The sequence below is a fragment of the Azolla caroliniana genome, unplaced genomic scaffold (assembly GCF_043228905.1).
Source record: "Azolla caroliniana isolate FFs.n. ecotype wild unplaced genomic scaffold, voAzoCaro1.0.p SCAF_14, whole genome shotgun sequence".
NCBI lineage: Eukaryota > Viridiplantae > Streptophyta > Polypodiopsida > Salviniales > Salviniaceae > Azolla > Azolla caroliniana.
In genome coordinates this window covers 20,018,971-20,037,376 of record NW_028230449.1, presented here as the reverse complement: position 1 = coordinate 20,037,376, position 18,406 = coordinate 20,018,971, and the positions used below count along the sequence as shown (strand labels likewise).

The 18,406-nt window shown below is 40.0% G+C and overlaps 1 protein-coding gene across 3 annotated transcripts; it reads right to left on the bottom strand.

Moving 5' to 3' along the window:
- Positions 1–2,340: 2,340 nt before the first annotated feature.
- Positions 2,341–7,859, bottom strand: LOC147855818 (protein CNGC15b-like). Of its 3 annotated transcripts, none has more exons than XR_015530785.1 (8): positions 7,726–7,859; positions 6,584–7,103; positions 5,463–5,675; positions 5,073–5,356; positions 4,858–4,969; positions 4,208–4,444; positions 2,959–3,656; positions 2,341–2,927 (listed from the first exon to the last, which is right to left on the bottom strand). XR_015530785.1 is itself a non-coding variant. In XM_087330034.1 (8 exons), exons 1-7 carry the CDS (start codon positions 7,752–7,754, stop codon positions 3,018–3,020), a joined length of 2,034 nt encoding a protein of 677 aa, XP_087186160.1. In that variant the 5' UTR covers positions 7,755–7,859; the 3' UTR covers positions 2,341–2,770; positions 2,980–3,017. The 3 variants fall into 3 exon arrangements, 2 of the variants coding, with proteins under 2 accessions (XP_087186160.1, XP_087186159.1); XM_087330034.1 differs by having other exon boundaries at positions 2,341–2,770; positions 2,980–3,656; XM_087330033.1 differs by having other exon boundaries at positions 2,341–3,656.
- Between the last annotated feature and the right edge of the window lie 10,547 nt (positions 7,860–18,406).

Below are 18,406 nucleotides of genomic sequence, written 5' to 3'. Positions count from 1 at the left end.
TAAGATACAACTACCTAGTCTCTTTACACTCAGGGTATCTAATAGTTTGGAGAGGGTCCTAATAGGTCTTGGTATTCCGCCCGTATCTCAGCATAAGTTGGGCACTTGCATGTGAAGTGATACTCATCCTCTATCTCTATGTGGCATAACCTACATAGCCTTTCCTCTCTAGGGACTCTATTAGCCTGACCATTCTCAATCTCAAGTTGGTGAGATGATATCCTAAGTTGTCCAATGGCCACCCTTAGTGCATTTGACAAGAATGTATCTAGATATCTTGGTCGTGTAATAAAACCTAACTTAGAGAAGTGCAAGAAGTGTTCCTTATAGTACAACATTTTGGATAGGAGTGGCTCTCGTGGGGTGATCCATTTATATCGAGTGTAAATTTGCCATATTTCTTGGCGTATCACTTTATTATAGTCTTCATGAGATATTAGAGTTTGATCAGTCCCATGGTTGTACTTAAGGGGAGGTAGGTTATTAATGTCTATGCCGTTTGCAAGTAACCAACTCACCACAATGCTATACCAAGAGCTAGTGTCTCTAGACGCATGTAGGGATCAGGATGCCTCAAAGGCTCGACGGGATATCCTATCTTGTGGTTGACTATGTATCCGATGAATAAAACTACCACTTGAAAGAGTGCTTCTACTAACATCGGGGGTAGACTGAACTCTGCTCTAATAATGTCAGGTGGTACTGTTGATTTGCTTCGGAGTTGACGTGATAACATCGTCACCAAAGGTCTCTCTAATTGCGTCCACATGAAAGAAGGTAGCCCTGGAGCCCATACAACTGATGCATACATGAGGGAAGGGGTCAGTAATGAGTCGAAGAGCCATCCCTTAGTCCGTGGCTCTTGAAAGTATGCCTGGTGGCATTGTCTCTCTAAGAGTGAGAGGGATGCGTACCCTCTCGTTAGCCTATCTTTGGTTGTGTGGGCCATCGAGAATTTACTTGAGCGAGCACTAAAAGTGACTCCCAAGTATACATATGATCCCACGACCTCAACTAGTTTATGAGAGAGGATTAGGTGACATTTACTCCTAACTCGGGACGATGTATGAAAGATAAGGACTTTAGTTTTCGCTAGATTCACTACCAGTCCTTGTTGTGTACAAAAGTCATCTAGGGCATTAAGATGCTTTTGTAGGTCGTGTTCCGACTTCGAGAGCAAGACAATGTCGTCTGCTTAGAGTAAGAGACTAGCTTGCATATCCCCAATAGCTATTCCCTTGCCTCCCTTACGAGCAATAAAATCAGTGATCTCATCAATGTAGATCCCAAAAAGAGTCAATGATAGGGGGCAACCCTGTTTTACACCAATGGTGCTAGTGAAACAATCGGATAGGCCACCTGGGCATCTTACGCACCTAGAGACTTGCTCATATAGGGCATAAATGGCCCAGATCATGTCATTTGAGAGAGAGAATATATATATATATATAATTAAACTTGTTGCCACTATATTGTGTTTTGATTTCCATTAAAATACTAATTGAGATTTAATTAAATTAATTAAGTGTAATCATGTGTCTAAGTAATTAACTGGACGTTATGAGTAATCGACAATGATTCTAAAGGCTTTCTCAAAATTAATTAGCATTACCATACTCTCCCCCTCATTAGAGAGTAGTCTTGCATGTTATGTTCCTATTGTAGCCAATCCGAGTGGACCCTCTTGGTTCACAATCTCCCTCCTTAGCAAGAAGTAGTCTTGTGCATCTGTGTGCCATTGTAGTCGACCGAAGTGTACTCTCATGGTCTAGTATCTCCCTTACAAATTGTGGTAACAATTAGAGCACATATTTACCACCTCCTTTTACAAACATCCCTACTATTTGAATGATTATGAAGATAACGGTAGAATCTGTTAGCAAAACATGATGATTATGCATATAAATTTCTTCTGTGGATGAAACCTTGATCTTCCAGCATGTTTCTTGTTTGGGTTGATGTTATATTATTGACATGGCTTTGGCTATTATCTATACACTGTCTGAGCTAATATTCATCCATACAACACAAGGAAACTCTCTAATGACTAATGCTCACTAATGCATTCACTGATGAGCCCTCTACACATCGAAATGATAATGTTCAATGTTTCTCGAAAATTTAGTTCGAGCTTCTATATTCCAAAGTCGTTTTAGACAAGAGATTGTGCTAGCAAAAATATGGAGAAGATCTGCACAGACAAAACATTTGTAAAAGAGAGCCTCGATTGAAATGCATCCATTCATCCCTGTTTCTCTTTTTCTACACTCACTATACACACACACCTTTAACACATTTCACCTTACGTAAACCAACGAAACATATTCATATCATTCTAGCTAGAACAAACCTTGATTTGTTTCCACAAGCTTATATGAAGTTCAAAAGCTTCCATTTTCATTTACATTATTTAGCTCCAAAGAATGTAAAACAAAAGGGAATAATGTTTTTTTATACATTTACAGCTGAAGAGCATCTTCCCACATACACGTGGCGTGAGACATCAATCAGTAGAAGTGACTTCAAATGCTTTGGCTGATGGCAAATTGATGGACGAACATATAATGATAACAAAGATTTGCTCTGCCACACATTTTTTCTTTTTTATGGACTCCTAACCTTGATACATGGCTAGTCATAAACATAAAAGGGGCTGGACCAAAGGATTGAATTAAGCAAAAGTGTACTTCTAGCAAACCTTGACATTGGTTACGAGCCAACTGAACTAATCGACAGCAAATTTTACACTGATTCTGGCATAGTGGGCAACCTGTGAACTTCCACCAGATGCTTTAATATGCAACTGGCCTAGTTACCAAGTATGCAATGTAACTAGTCCAGTTATCAAGCGCATTTTGTAGCTAATCTAGTTGTCAACCATGTTAACTGACCAGTAAAGCTACCAAGCATGCCATGGACATAGTCTAGTTACAAACTTACCAAGAATGCCAACCTTAGCAAACACAACAATATGTATACCTATATGCACTGGGGAAGCAGTCCTTTGTTGGCCATTGTCAAATATCTAGCAGCGAAGGCAAGTAGTCACCATTGGCACTAAAATCAGGCTCCTCGGGCTTTTTAAGTCTTGTTGCATTAGACTGATGATCGTGGGTATCGGAACTATTTCTATGGGTAGCCATGCCTGCTGACTCCTCAAGGCTGCATAGCCGTGACAATGATTTCCTCTTCTTGCAGCGTTTCCATGCCGCCTGAATCACACATGCCGCCCACGTCTGCCACTGGGGAGAGTAAACCCTAAAGGTGTATTGCAGCTTCTTACTTTGGAAGCGACGGAATTGCTTAGCCACAAATTTCAAGTCATCAGCTGTGAGTGAAAAGGCTTCCACCTCACTCTCCGCAACAATTGTACGGGTCGAGTTCGGTAAATGTAGACTTGGCTTGGGATCAAGCACCCAGGTTAGTAGCTCTTCACCACAAAAACTACCTTGTCCTAGCTTTATTTGGTTGAAAAAACCTGTTTGGCCGCCATTGGTGGTTACACTATCAAGCTTTCCTCTTATTATGAATAACATCTCATTCACAGGATCCCCTTCCCTCATGATCACGCTATCTTTTGTTCGTAGAACGGGTTTTAGGCGAACGCATACAGCATCCAATAGCCTGCTGTCATCCATCTCTTTGAACAGGGGAACCTGCCCCAAAAAGCAATGCCACAAATGCTGAGTGTGAAATCCATTCCAACCATAATGGCCGTTTCCAAAAAATATTCAAACGATTAATTTTAAAAAGGTTTTCATCATTTTTACCTTCTTTGCCTTTTTTGAGAGTTTTCAGGTAGCTATGTTTTATGTCATTCTTTTGAAATTTGTGGTAAATCCAAGAAATTGGTGCCTCCCCTCAACCCATTAGCCATTGATGAAGTCAACAACGGGAAGAGTGATGATGATGATTTAGATATAGATTGTATCTCTTTAGATCTATTAGCGTATGCCTAACTAGACTTGTTCCACCTTGTTTTCTACTTGTTTCCTCTTGTTTTCATCTTCTAGTTAATATGCATGTTTGAAATCTATGTCTTTACTTTTTGTTAAATTTAAACATTTCACAACTTATTCAATAATTTACATTGATAAATAGTTAGTGTTTCCATTTCCAAGATTCAGAAACTCCGGAACATGTTTCTGCCTCCTGCTGACAACTATGAGCCAAGGAATATAACAAAATTCATTCTGGCATTCAGTACCTTCTTGACCAGATTCAGACATAGATGTCGCTTTATGTCACGATGCAGATCTGTGGGTAAACTCTTCAAAAGAGAATCTTCATCGACTCCTCTTGTTGCAATCCATTTGCATTGGTTATACTGTCGCACACGACGGCGCAATTCTTCTGGGAGCTGTCGGTGTTGCATCCATTCCTCAGTATCACTTTGCTTCACTCTCCATTCCTCCGCACGAACCCCTAGAGATTGAAGGTATGCCTGACCCAAGAAAAATGCAATTGTATATATGTATGTGTCTGTGTATGTGTCTGTGTGTGTCTGTGTGATGTGTATGTGTATGTGTGATGTGTATGTGTATGTGTATGTGTATGTGTATGTGTATGTGTATGTGTATGTGTATGTGTATGTGTATGTGTATGTGTATGTGTATGTGTATGTGTATGTGTATGTGTATGTGTATGTGTATGTGTATGTGTATGTGTATGTGTATGTGTATGTGTATGTGTATGTGTATGTGTATGTGTATGTGTATGTGTATGTGTATGTGTATGTGTATGTGTATGTGTATGTGCATTGTGTATGTGTATGTGTATGTGTATGTGTATGTGTATGTGTATGTGTATGTGTATATGTATATACAGCAATGGTAGATACTTGAACTAGTCTCATACCTGCATGTTACCAATCAAAAGTGCAAAGAGAACCAATCCAACAATGGCAACAAATACTGCGAAAATTATTTCCCCAGCGAATGTGCTAGTTTGAAGACCTTGCCCCAGAGAGCTGCAAAAGCACATCCCATTATATATTTTATATTTCAGATCACTTCATCCATTAAAACAAATATGTGTTGGCTTTAACATTTGTTCTGCATATGCTTGCTTACCTTAGCTGTCTAAGACCAAACCACAAGCAGTATAGATATTTATTCAAAAACTTGGCTGATCCAATGTTCTTGTCAAACAAATCCGTGTAAATCCCAAGATCAAAAATATTCGGATCCAGACATTCTGCATAGATATTTGTAGTGCTGTTCCATGCCAACCTACCAGCATCATCACCCGCACAATAGAGAAATGCATGTTCACAATGCTGCTCTTTGAGACATTGTCGACGCCAGCACGTATCAATACGTTCAATGGACAGAAAATACCAGGATGCTCCAATCAACTGATGGCAAATCAAGCAACAAAAAACACACTTTTCAGTCTCTAATTACCCTAAAAATATAAATAGAAATTTTAACTTTGTAAAAACGGGAATCCAATGGACTTACATGGCTAGCAAGGATGTAAAGAGCTAAGTTGTATGCAGCACCGGCCCATGCTGTTTTTGTTACCACACCAGTTGACTTCACGATCTTTTCTAATAACTTATATACAAGGTACAGTCTTGGGAAAAACTGAAAGAAGATAATGAATCTCAAGGCATTCTTTGTAAAATATGCAGGTGGTGTATTGAAGAATCCAACAAACAGCCAGATAGCCACCTATGAATCCCATCAAAACTAATAATACATTAGCGCATTGTTCAAGAAACATGAGAAAATTTGAATAGATAGTCTTTTTAATTCAGAGTAGAAAAATAAACGTTCCCAAAATTGCAGCTAAAAGGCTAGCAACATATCTGCAATCAAATTTTAAAGAAATCCGTGAAGCAATTTTTTACTAACTCATTTTGTTGGAAACAACAATGCAAAGCAATGTGAGAAATTTATTATATAGAAAAACAGACAACTATCCCTACTAGAGCAATATTTGTATTTCTCAGACTCCAGGTCCAAAAGAAATGCATGAACTGTTTATAGAAAGGTGGAAAAAGGCATTTTATATTGCACAATGGCAGAACTTTTGCCCTTGGGCAATCAAAGAATAGAACCCCATCAATCACAGGATAAATTTTAGTAAGGGAGTTTTAGAAGTACAGTAGGAAAAGATCATCATTATGAATAAACATTGTAATAGGTAATAAGATAAGATTTTTTTCTTTTTCCATATTCAATCAGAAAGTCAGAGTGTAAAATGCAATCTAGTTGCTATTGGTGATCAAATGTTCTATTCTTTGACCTTATAACTCAGCCCAGAAATTCTTTAGTTCATTTTTGGATTTTTTTTCATTCAATTTTATGATGATTGAAATCATGGATATGCTTCAAATATTCCAGCTTCAAATCATTGCACCTTTTTAATCATTCTTCACATGATGATCTAGTGGGCAAGTTTGTTGAACCATTGTGAGCATTCAAATATGTGTGTTCTCCAAAAAAAGAAACATGTGTTTTCTAACAATCAAACCCAATTGTTTCATTGTTCTAATGAATAATACCACATATGAGATTGTTTAGGTATGAATTGAGAAAAATCCTTATCTATGTACTGAGGATGGTGCTTTTCTTACCTGTGGAACCGGAAGGACAGCTAGAAGATCTAACCAAAATGGTCCAGACAAGTAACGCTTTGCAATGAGCATCGAGTCAACCACAAGCACTCCTCTTCCAAAAACTTTGGAATACGGTGCAACATACCCCGTCCGAAACTGGAGACCGATATGTAAAAGGTAGAATGTGTCTGTAATTGTGCGGACAACTGTTACCGCAATCTCTAACCCTTTTTCAATCTTAATGCACCGACCATTTTCCCCTATTTCGGGCAAGAAAAAGAAGAAAGGATCTACAAATAGCGCCACCAGACACGACAGAAGAAATACTTTGTTCCATTGTTGCACAATCCTACTGTCAGGATCAAAAATTTTCATTTCCGAAGCGTGGTAATCTTCCTGAAGTTGGAATTCCTTAGACAAGTCACGCTCATCTTTATGTTTGGAATATTGAGATCCTTTTCTCATGTGATAAAATGGGAACGACATATGTGTGGAAGGAAGTGTTTTCTTCTCAGAAGTGAAAAGCCCATCTTTGTACCTGAAACAAACAAGCAAAAAACATGGGATAATTATGCAATTACATGTGGTATAGAGAGTCATTTTTAGTCACAAAATGTAATATGCGATATTTGGGTCATCAAATATAAGAAATTAAATATTCCCTTTCACTAAGTATACATTTCACAACCACAAAACCAATTTAAGAAATATTTTCTATTGTTTATCTTCTTTTTAGTTAAGTATGCAATTCACTGATTACCACCGTCACAAAAGCTTCTTTTTACATAAGATATTATTGTTTAAATCTTGTTTTTTTATAATCCATTTTACTTGTAGAAAAAAAGTTTGTCTGTGGTGCTTCTTCTGATTTTCTCTTTAGTTTTTTCTCAAGTCTGCGTCATATTCATTATCAAATGACCAGCAGACATTATGTTTCTCTATGGTGTTTCATCTGATTTTCCTTTTAGTTTGAGTTTTGTTCACTATTAGATAAACAAAAGCTACAGAATAAGCTTCAAATCTCTTATTTTGCACACTTGGATACTAGCATAGCACCATGACAAAGATTTCCTGATGGAATTAATGGATTGCTGATTTACTCTGTGCAAATGCAAAAACTCGGAAACATACAGGGAGAGATTGCCAATAAGATTGCATACCTCAATTTTTTCCTGTGGGGCCTATCCATGGTGAAGACAGACAGGTACTAGAGTTGTTGTTTCTGATCCTCCTCCTCGTCCTTCTTCTGCTGCTGCTGCTGCTTCTTCTGTTTCTTTAGGATCACAGAGAAACAGGGGAGGGGGGAAGGTCTAGAACCAAAAGTCAAGATAGGGAGAAGAACAAGTCTTAGGCTTTTAGCTCAACTGGTGAGGTAGTCAACCCAATTGAATTTATGTGTGTATATGTATGTCCCCTTATTTTGAGCATATTTATATTTGTGTCCCCTCCCCCTAATTTCAAGAATTACAAAACTTACATATATGTATGTATGTGTATATGTATACACATTCATACATATGCATATAATATCATTGCATAGATTTTAACACTTATTCGAAGCTCGGACCAGACAGGCAATATATATGACCCACATACATACGTGTCTGTTATGCCCTTTACTTTATACTAAATCACGACATAAGTGCGCCCTTCATTTTCATGCTCTTGTATTTCGGAACTTCCTTAGTTGAGAAAACATATAACAAAAATATAAAGCTATACTGAAATATGACGCGCACCACGGGAATATAACAAGTGGGACGACCGCATGAGAAGAGAAAATTCTTCTTCTTCTTCTTCAAATAAATATTTGAACCAGTTACAACTGTAGGAAACTAGGACGAAATCAATCCGCGTTTTTGTGTGTGTTTGCGCAAATTGTTGAAGAAGAGTATAGATAGATCAAAATTATTATTGTGCTCGAAGGTCAAATATGATCTTTGGGACCAAAAGTAAAACATTTGTATATAGTATATATAGGATTGAGTGGTGACACTCGATGTTCAAAATTTTTACTATATGTTTTTGTAATGCAATGTGAACATTGTGATTGTGGGTGGATTGTGTGTAGGGAGTGGACCAATTTGACAGTCTTACTCGAATGTGATTGAATGTAGCACGTTGTACTAAAGTGTGATACTGTTACTCTTGAACTTGAGTTGTCAGCATAGTCGATTAGTCTCCTCAATTGTCACATCGATAAGAATATGATGGAGGCAATGGTTGGGATGACGGAAAAAAGGATGGGTTATAGCTTGTATCAATAAGAGTGAATTTTCTGTTAGAAGACGGATATTGCTTTGTGGTACATTTTTAATTATATATGTATTTGTTGAAGCCCAACACTAATTATATTATTTATACGTACAATTAAATAAAGCAAAAAAAGCTCTCTTTCTCTCTCTTTCATATTTGTTGATTATGAAAAGGGAAGGGGGGCTTTATGGCACGTTCCTATCCCTACACATGTTACGTAGATCATAGTTTGAACCATACGTACCATACGTTCATTCGCATTCGAGGTTGTTTCAATCATTTGAGGATGGTAAACTCCCTCAAAGCATGGTAAATACTATACTTTCGTGTTCATTATTTATTATAAGGTAATTTTTTTAAGGTAAGAAGTGTATAAAAGAACATAAGAACAATTTGATAACATACGCATTCGTAAGAAAAAGAATGTTTGCCGATGCATTTGAGTATATTACGTACTATGACATAGATAATAGATAAAGGAGATTAAGAAATCATAACAAGTGTGTGCTTTTGCCAGAGAGAAAAATGGGAATGGGGGGGTTATAAAGGTAGTATAGGTAATATTGTAAACCTTTACAGATATTACCTTTATTGAGGAAGCATAGAAAGAGAAAACCTGAGATTATAATTGGTATAAATGTAATATCTATAAACCTTTTTACTCTCTCCGTAGTCCCAAATATGAAAGTGACAAATTTATAATAACAATGAATAAGGAAGAACTATAAAGGTGAAATGATAAGCATGTTGTAGAGGTTCTTCCTCGTTGCACTCAGCCTAGGGGCTTAAATTGTAGACTAATGGAAGGTTAACCGTGTTGGATATTTCTCTAGTATTTGGGCCATGGTAAAATCTCTCATAAGTGAAGTAACTATTTAACCATGTGAAGGGAAATAGATCGTAAAGTAGGATTATCTTTTACTCTAGTAGTTATCTTATACATTATTAGTAGGTCAAGAGTGATTGATCGACACTCTATCTCGTCCATCTCGCCAACAAAAGGGTAGACAGTGGTACATTTGTGGACATTTGACCGCAAGATAGTTCTCAAGGAGAACACCCTAGTGAGAAGTAGCTTTATCACACATTATAAGTGAGGAAGAATCACCCACCAACCTTAACTTTGCTTTTACTTTTCTGTATATTGTTGTTTTCATTGTTATTTACGATAATTAAGTTACAATTAGTGAAACCGTATATGGTGCTTACATTTTACTTTGTTATTATTTCTAATTTTCCCACTTGTCGAATAATCGCCCGATGTGATTAATCGCTTTAATAAACGCGTTAATTATGTTCGAAGAAAGTACGACAAATTTCCTTATAAACCAGATTAGTGAGAGCAATAATTAATAGTGCAAAATAAAATACACACAACTTTGATAATAGAGAGTTCGGCCAATTGTGCCTACACCTCTAGTTCCTGTTTCAAATCATTTCACTAAAGGGAGAAAATATACAAAGTGTTTACACACAAACACTTAGCACCTCACAAAGATTTTCTCTCAAAAGTCTCTAAGTTTTTAGGGGATGCCTACAAATGAAATGTTATAGGATTCAGAATAACATGGGTTGGTCAAATTGAGGCAGAAAAATTAATGAAATGGTTAATTCACTTCCATTTATACTTAATTGCCTAAGTTAGGCACCCCTTAAGTTTAGCCAGAAATGGTTGGTGGAATTCAAACAAGAAATTAAGTGATGGTTATGCAATTTCCATGGGCAATTAATTGCCTTAGCTAAGCACTCCTCCAAGTTAACTTTCAACCAAAAAATGGGTTAGGGCTAATTTCCTTGATAGATTTACCATTTGCCTGATCTTAATTGCTTATTAGAAACTAATCTGCTGAATTCAGACAACATAGAGATGTTCTCTTCCCAAGAAAGACAATGTAAGGCATAGAGCAGAGAATATAAGCACCATTAAGAGCTCCAAATGTATTTGTCAAGAATTTCTCAGAATAGCTCTTTAAAGGTAGGCATGGATAAGTGTGTAGAGGCAACTCATGAAAACTAAATAGCAACCATTTTGCAGTTCAGCTATGAACTGCTCCTATTCCTGTGGGAATCTGATATTCTTCCCCAATTAGTTAATAGAAAGCCAATTTGGTGTATTTCTTCAAGGGATGGATGGATGGATGTCAGACAATCATTGTGATGCATGTGATGGATTAAACGAGCAGGAATCAAGACAGGGCAAACATGGCCCAACAGATTAATCTGACTATGAACAAGAGATATGAAAAGTATGGTCAATTTTGGAGGGAAGGATGTATCTTGTTACAGAAATGGGAATCAAAGAACTAAGCAGGCAAAGTTTAGGGTTTAGGGTTTAGGTTGTATCATCAGAAGATATCGGTAACAATGTGGGGCATTTACAGAGAATGGCATCAATATGAGACATTGTTGAGACTCTATTGGTGAGCCAGAGCTCTCTTCTTTCAGATCTTCTGATCATCTCAACTTCTAAGAGATTATGTAACCAGTACCTTAACAAAACATAAGACAAATTTGACAAAAAAATTAAGGCAAATTTGACAAAACATAAGGCAAAATTTACAAAAAACCTAAGGTAAAATTTAGCTGTATGAGATATCTACCAATGGTATACATATATTATTATCCTCACCTCTTTCCTTTACTCAAAGGTTGGTATAAATATATTAAAGCTCAATTTTGGGCTGGAGCATATAAATATATTAACTCCTAAAGAGTACCTACTCCAACACTTCCTAATGCATTTTCTCTAGAGAACATATTGCACACTATACTAAGTCTAAATATATAGTTTGTTCTCATTACACGCACAATAGGCGTGTTTACGCATGAAGATGTGTTCTACATAAGCATGAGCTTGAATATTGACAAGCTTCACTCAACTTACTCTCTTGCGATGCCTTTTCACGTTGATCGTCGATACTGTGGACGATCGACTATGCCGATTGATACGTTGTATATTATCCAAAGGGTTACGATTGTTGATATGGCCAACACTTAATAGATATTGTGAAATGGTTGCAATATTTCCATCAATTGTTACCCTTCATTACCTTGGAACTTTGCCAAGGTGGGAGAAGATAATGTTGGGAATGACTTTAAGGAGGCACTGTTTTTAAGGAAATGGAGGACGTCTTGAATATCTTCCTCTAAGAAATGGAACTCTACATGTGGTCCATTGTGGAAGATTTCCATTATAATTACCAAACTAATGTCTACATTATAGTAGGTTGGAACCTCATGAAACTTCCCATGGTCTAATACCAAATCTAAAACATAATTCAATGCACACCTATGTGGTGAACACCAACTATTTCTAATACTATTGTTGTGCTAGGTACGTGAGGGATTTTGACTACCTTGTTGGAAATGATAATGCATACAAACATTCCACACCAATCGTAAAAAATGGAGTAAAGTAGTACACCATTTTTAAATTGTTCAGGTCATTTGAATCTTTTCTTTGGGGTTTTCAAGGGTTCAAATACCCAACGAGGGAATGGCCAGGAGACTCAAATGGGCTTTTGGTTCTCTAAGTCTTATTGTTTTTCATCGGAGTCTTTCATTCAAAGATTTTCTTGGTTTGAGGCTTCCAAATGTTTCTTTTGAGGCTTTTGGTTGTTCAAGGCATTTTATCTATTAGTGTGGCACACAATTGATGCAACGACAAATGAACATTGAAGCAATCCTAGACAACTACATGTTATGAAGGTGGTTATAAAGACTTGTGAGAGGCAAACATATGAAGGATAAGATGGAGGGAGAATTAAAAGGAGATTAAAGCTCGCACGACAAGAGATAATCAAAGGAAAAACAAAGAAATAAATGCTTTTATAGCTTTTCTAATAAACCTTTGAAAAACCTCCAATGTCTACCCCTCCCCCACCCCCTTTTTTACAATCCCAAGTATTTTACCTAAGCCTAAGTCAAAGGAAAATCTAAGTAGTTAATTTGATTTAACAAAGTCCCCAAAGCGATTATTATTTGTGATGAAAAATGTCTCCAAAGGTAAAACATTTTGTGGTTAGTTGTCACAAGGTTCATTTATGTTTTATGTGCCCTCTTTTTGTGTTCGAATGGTATTAGGTGTGTGCATTGTTGAGGGTATTGTTGGTCATGTGTGTTTTGTTTCTTGCTTTAGTCTTGCTCTCTTAGGGGAAGAGGAAATCTATATTAGCCACAAACAGTGCCCTTCTTCTGTTGTGTGTGTCTTCTTTATGTTGTGACAACCTTTTAACTTGCCCAATGGTAGCCATGCCTTTGTTGGGGTCTCTAGTTAGGTTACATATTGTGCACATTTACCTAGGCACTGGTTTTCTTTGCTTGAGACATCCTTTACTTTACCGACGAGAGTGTGGTCAATTGTCACTTACATTGCCCTAAATCTTGTGCTTTAGGGGATTTTTTCTTCCAAACTCTAGTAGCTCTACTCAACACGAGAAACGGGTTCTATCCTACATGTTTGGGACTTGCACGTTTCTTGATTGATTAAAACCTTGAAGTGATCAACTTGTAGCGCATATGTGAACCCATTACTTGTTTTGAAATATACTCCTTTGTTACTGACCTTGTCCTAAATTACGCTCTTCTTGGAGGATATCTTAGTGGTGTTACTCTTTATTTTAGCATAAATTGCCTTGCCTGAGTTTAGGCTTCCCAAGCACAATAACGTTGTGCCTTCAAAGCATTTTTGTCATTCCTTACAGTCATGAAGGTCGGAACATGAGGTCAACCAATTTCTTGAAAGAAAGCGTTATCGCACTTGATCCCATATCTATACATATAAAACTATAATGTATTTCTCTAGAAATATAATGTAAAAAATTGGGTATGATTCTTGTGTAGCGGAATAGGTGTGAACTGTGTGTGTGTGTGTGTGTATGAGAGAGAGAGTGTGTGTGAGAGAGACAAGGAGTAAGACACAGAGTATACACAAGGTAAGTATTTAACAAAGGAGAAAGACTCAACTTAATACAAGGTGGGAGGAGGGTGCTTTATATAGTCACCCTCTCTCTTCATTAACTACAAGACTCATGGAGCATGGGGAATGTGAAAGCTCATAAGTTATGTGTCATAGAATATGATTCTATGACTTATACTAAATGCTAGAATACAAAGAGATGACATAATGATGTTTCTTGACCGTTGGAGTGTCTATTCACTCTCAAGGCGAGTTCACACACTAGACCAAGTTGAGCTTGATTCTCAACATGCCCCCTCAAGCTCAAGTCGGGTCGGTTTTAGATGGTATCCGAAATCTGCTTCGACTCGCATTCCGGAGTCCGCGTCGACTCGCAATTATGCGGAGTTGCGGAATCCGTGCTCCAGCTTGCGTTGTGCGTAGTTGCAAAGTCTGTGCTTCGGCTTGCGTCTTTCTTTGCGGCTTTGCGCGGTAGATCGGCTCTTCGTGGCTTCGTTGCGCGGTTGCGTAATCCACGCGTTATTGCGTAGTGTCTTCAGTACTCCCCCTCAAGCTTGGCAGGGTCAGGGATCGTCAAGCCGAGATCGGTCATGAATTGCCATAACTTGTCGACCCCTAATGCTTTAGTGAAGATGTCGGTCGTTTGAAGATTGGTGCTAATGTGTTGTAGGTCAACATCGCCAGCTAGAACGCGCTCTCAGATGAACTAATAGTGCACTTCGATGTGCTTTGTCCGTGCGTGGAACACCGGGTTCTGAGCCAAATAGATACTGCTCATGTTGTCGCAGTAAAGGGGAGTCATATCCTTGATGGGTACGCCCAGATCCTTCAAAATCCTCTTGAGCCACACGGCTTCACACGCAGCTACGGCTGCGCCCCTATATTCCGCCTCCGTGCTCGAAAGTGTTACCGGCCGGCAAAGAAGGCTAAAGGAGGTCCAAACTCCAAACCAGAGTGTAAAAGGAATAGTTGTTCGGGAACTGTTGGAATTAGTAGTTTTAATATATACATATTATTATATAAGAAGATGTGGACGGATAGACCGGAATCGGTATGCCGATCCGGATCTAGAACGATTCCGTAAAGGTGCCGTTTGGCACCGTTTTGTATTTCGCACCGGAGACCTATATAAAGGCCCGGTTACAATGTAATCAATAGCGGATAATTAATAAAGCTTATGGTCTTAATCTTCAAGTGTTGATTACCTTTCTGTGATTATTGTCATATCTTACGTGTGTTAATTACGGATGGCTAAGTAATCGGTTAAGGTCTAATTAAGCGTTGTGTCGTAAGTCATTCTGCCGTACCACCCTTTGGTGACGTGTCTTAAGTGGACACCTTGTGTTAGGCTATTGTCCGGCCCTAGCAATAACACAGTTTTTGGCGACCACGATTCCTGCATTATCGCAGAGAACAGTGGCAGGAATGGATGACGAGGCCAACAGACGACTCGGTTACGGAGAGAGCACGAAGACTTGTTGAATGGAGACGACGACGAGAGGCTTTTCAGCAAGCAGTGGAAGAAATCCAAACGGATCGATCATTTTCCAAAGTGATCCGGAAAGTGGCGGAGGAGTCACTCCGTTTGCAACAGAACGCCTACCTGGACGAAGGAAGCAACTTAAGTAGCCTCCGAGAAGCGGAAACCCTTCTCCAGGCCCTGGCCGGAAGAGAAGGCGAATCCGAAGCATTCTCAGCACCGGAATCAGATTCGGAAGGGGGTTACAGCGCGCATACGAACTATCGCAGCAGTAACGACACCCCAGGAGGACCCGAGGACGAGGGGTCGGATACTTTACTGACACCGGAACCAGAGTTGGCAGACCAAGAACTTCCGACACTCGTCAGGGAGCAACCTCCGGAGACGGAAGTACACCGGCAAAAACCTCCAACACCAGAAGTCGAGGCGGCAACACCAAAGGAAAACCGGCAAAGACCTCAAACGCCGGCGGAACAACAGGAAAGACTACCAACACCGCCAGACCGCGTACCGACACCGGACGACGACATGCCGTTCCAATACTCCAAGTATCGGGATGACCCGGACGCGGAGGCCCACGTTCACGCATTTGAACAAACATGGGAAGCAAACCATGTGTCACAACGGTTAACCGCGGCAAAAGAAGAACGATCTAAGATAGCCGAATTCGGCGTGACATTAGAAGGACCGGCTGGCAAATGGCACTAGACGCAGGATCGCAGCACTATCACCACCTTTGCGGACCTGAAAGACAAATTCTTGCACTTCTTCCAGAAGGAGGTGGATCAGCGAGAAATGGTGGGCTTATTTTACACAATTTAGTAGGACCCCGGCGTGAGCATCCCACAGTTTGTCATCCGGTTTCAACGGATGCACAGTCAGCTAACCCGCGCACCTCCGGAGGAAGAAACGCGGGCTATATTTTTAGCCGCGCTCCGGGAACCTCTACGAACGGTATGCACGGTCATTGACTTTCGCACAAGCACCGTTGACCAGGTCATCGACCGGGTTCGAGAAATGGAGAAAACAAGCTCTTGGCTAACAATGGGAGCCCTCCAACGAGCATTACCAACCGATGAGGATCTCTGTTTCCGGCAAGCAATCCAATGCATGACTTGCTTGAATTCCGGACACTCGTCACTGGAGTGCACCATGAGGACGCACTACTTACTCTGCCAATCTACGAGCCACACGATGGACCGGTGCGAATATAACTTATTGAATCGGCAAGCTCCACCAGTTCGGCAAATCGAGCCACGTAGCAGCCGAGACGAAGAAGACGAACGCTGGCGACAAGAGGAGCGATATCGACCAGCACAAGATGTCCGGTACGACAATCGGTGAGACAACTACAACCGTTACAAGAGATACGACAAGTACCGAGAATACAATGGACGGTACGAGCATCACAACCGGGATCACTCCCCCGAGTATCACCAACGACGGGAAGAGTACGGGAGGTATGACGACCAACCCCGACAAGGGTACCGCAACAAAAAGAACTTTAATAGAAAACGACATTTCAAAAACGGGAGCCACCCACGTGAACCGGATAAAGGCGCCTCAAGCAGCCAACCAGACCAGAGCCCCGCAGTTACCACAAGTCCTCCACTGGGTACAGGAAACAATGCCGAGTTCAGCAACACCCAGAAAGCATATTGCTATTACTGCCGGCAAGAAGGACATTATAGTAATCAATGTCCGGCAAAAAGCTACGATAAGCGACCGACAGTAAACATGGTAGTCGCCGAAGTCGCAGACCTCCAGAAGGTCACCACAAGGTCGAAGGGGAAGACTACGGAATGGGAGACCCAAGAGGCCATCCAGAAACAAGCAACGGAATGGGTAAAAAAGGCCAATGAGCAAAACGTAGCAGAACTTGCGCAACAGAAGGAGAACACCGAAGAGCTCGCCGGAAGCAATCAGTCTGAAAACGCGACATGGCAGGTATTGCAGGAATGCCAGATCACGCTGTCGTTGGGACGACTCTTGCAGCTAGTACCAAGATTCACAAAAGGACTCAAGGAAGGCATGACAACAGGTGGAACATCACCGGCTCCGACATTCTTCTCAAATCCGGAGGAGGGACCGGTCGTGGTGGACACCAACAGTCCGGCAATTACGGCCATTGTGAAAGGGAAAGAAATCCCCGGCACAATAATAGACGGAGGCTCCGACGTTAATGTAATCAGCCTCCGGACATGCGATGCTCTTGGAATCCGAGAGTGGGAGCCATGTCCGTTCTGGCTCCGAATGGCTGACACAAGTTCGGTGCGACTGACAGGATTAATACGGAATTTGGAAGTAACCATCGGGGGCCACACATTCCGAATCTCAGCCGTAGTTCTCCAGTTGCAGGCTCAAGGAGCGTACCCATTATTGTTGGGACGACCTTGGTTAAAAACGGCACATATCAAGCAGAACTGGAGGAGGAATATGATTACGTTCCAGCGGGGAAAAGCCAAGGTACGGGTACCAACACAACAAAGGAAGTTGTCGAAGTTGTCTCTGGTGCGTACCAGGATGTGAACTCATCAAAAACGATGTCTCAACTTACGTTGTCGTGAAGATCCGTCACTACACGCGGATCGTGAGGCGGAACCGCCGGGGTTCTGGAACAGAAGGATTCAAAGTTGGTACAAGCTTTGGCACAAGCTTTGGCGAGAAAGTACTTAAGATAGATTGGGAAAGAGAGAAGTTGAGATTAAACGATTGAGAGAGATCGATTGAACTTTTATCTTTGGATTTAAGAAACAAGTTACACAATCAATTTGATAGTGAATTTCTTCTTCTTAATTTGATAACAAAAAAAAACGTGTTTTTTCTCCTCCCCCCTCTTTCTTTTATAGATGCTCTCATGTATATGATGCATGTGAGGGTACAAGACATGCATAAAATGCATGTTTGCCATTTGGCGCTTATGTATTACATGTGGTGCATGATAACCATGTCACTCATTTTAGCTCTCATGTATGAGAATTTACATGTAAAAGTACAATGATAGAAATATAAATTTAACTAAATGGCATGGCTTAATGGTAAGCCAATTGACTCCTAACTCGGAGGTGCAAGGTTCGAATCCTTACTTGCCCTCCTTGTATATGTATATATGTATATATATTTATTTATCTAGTCACCGGACGCCGGTTCATCAGATGTCGTCGGTTACCGGTGCCTCGCCGGATGC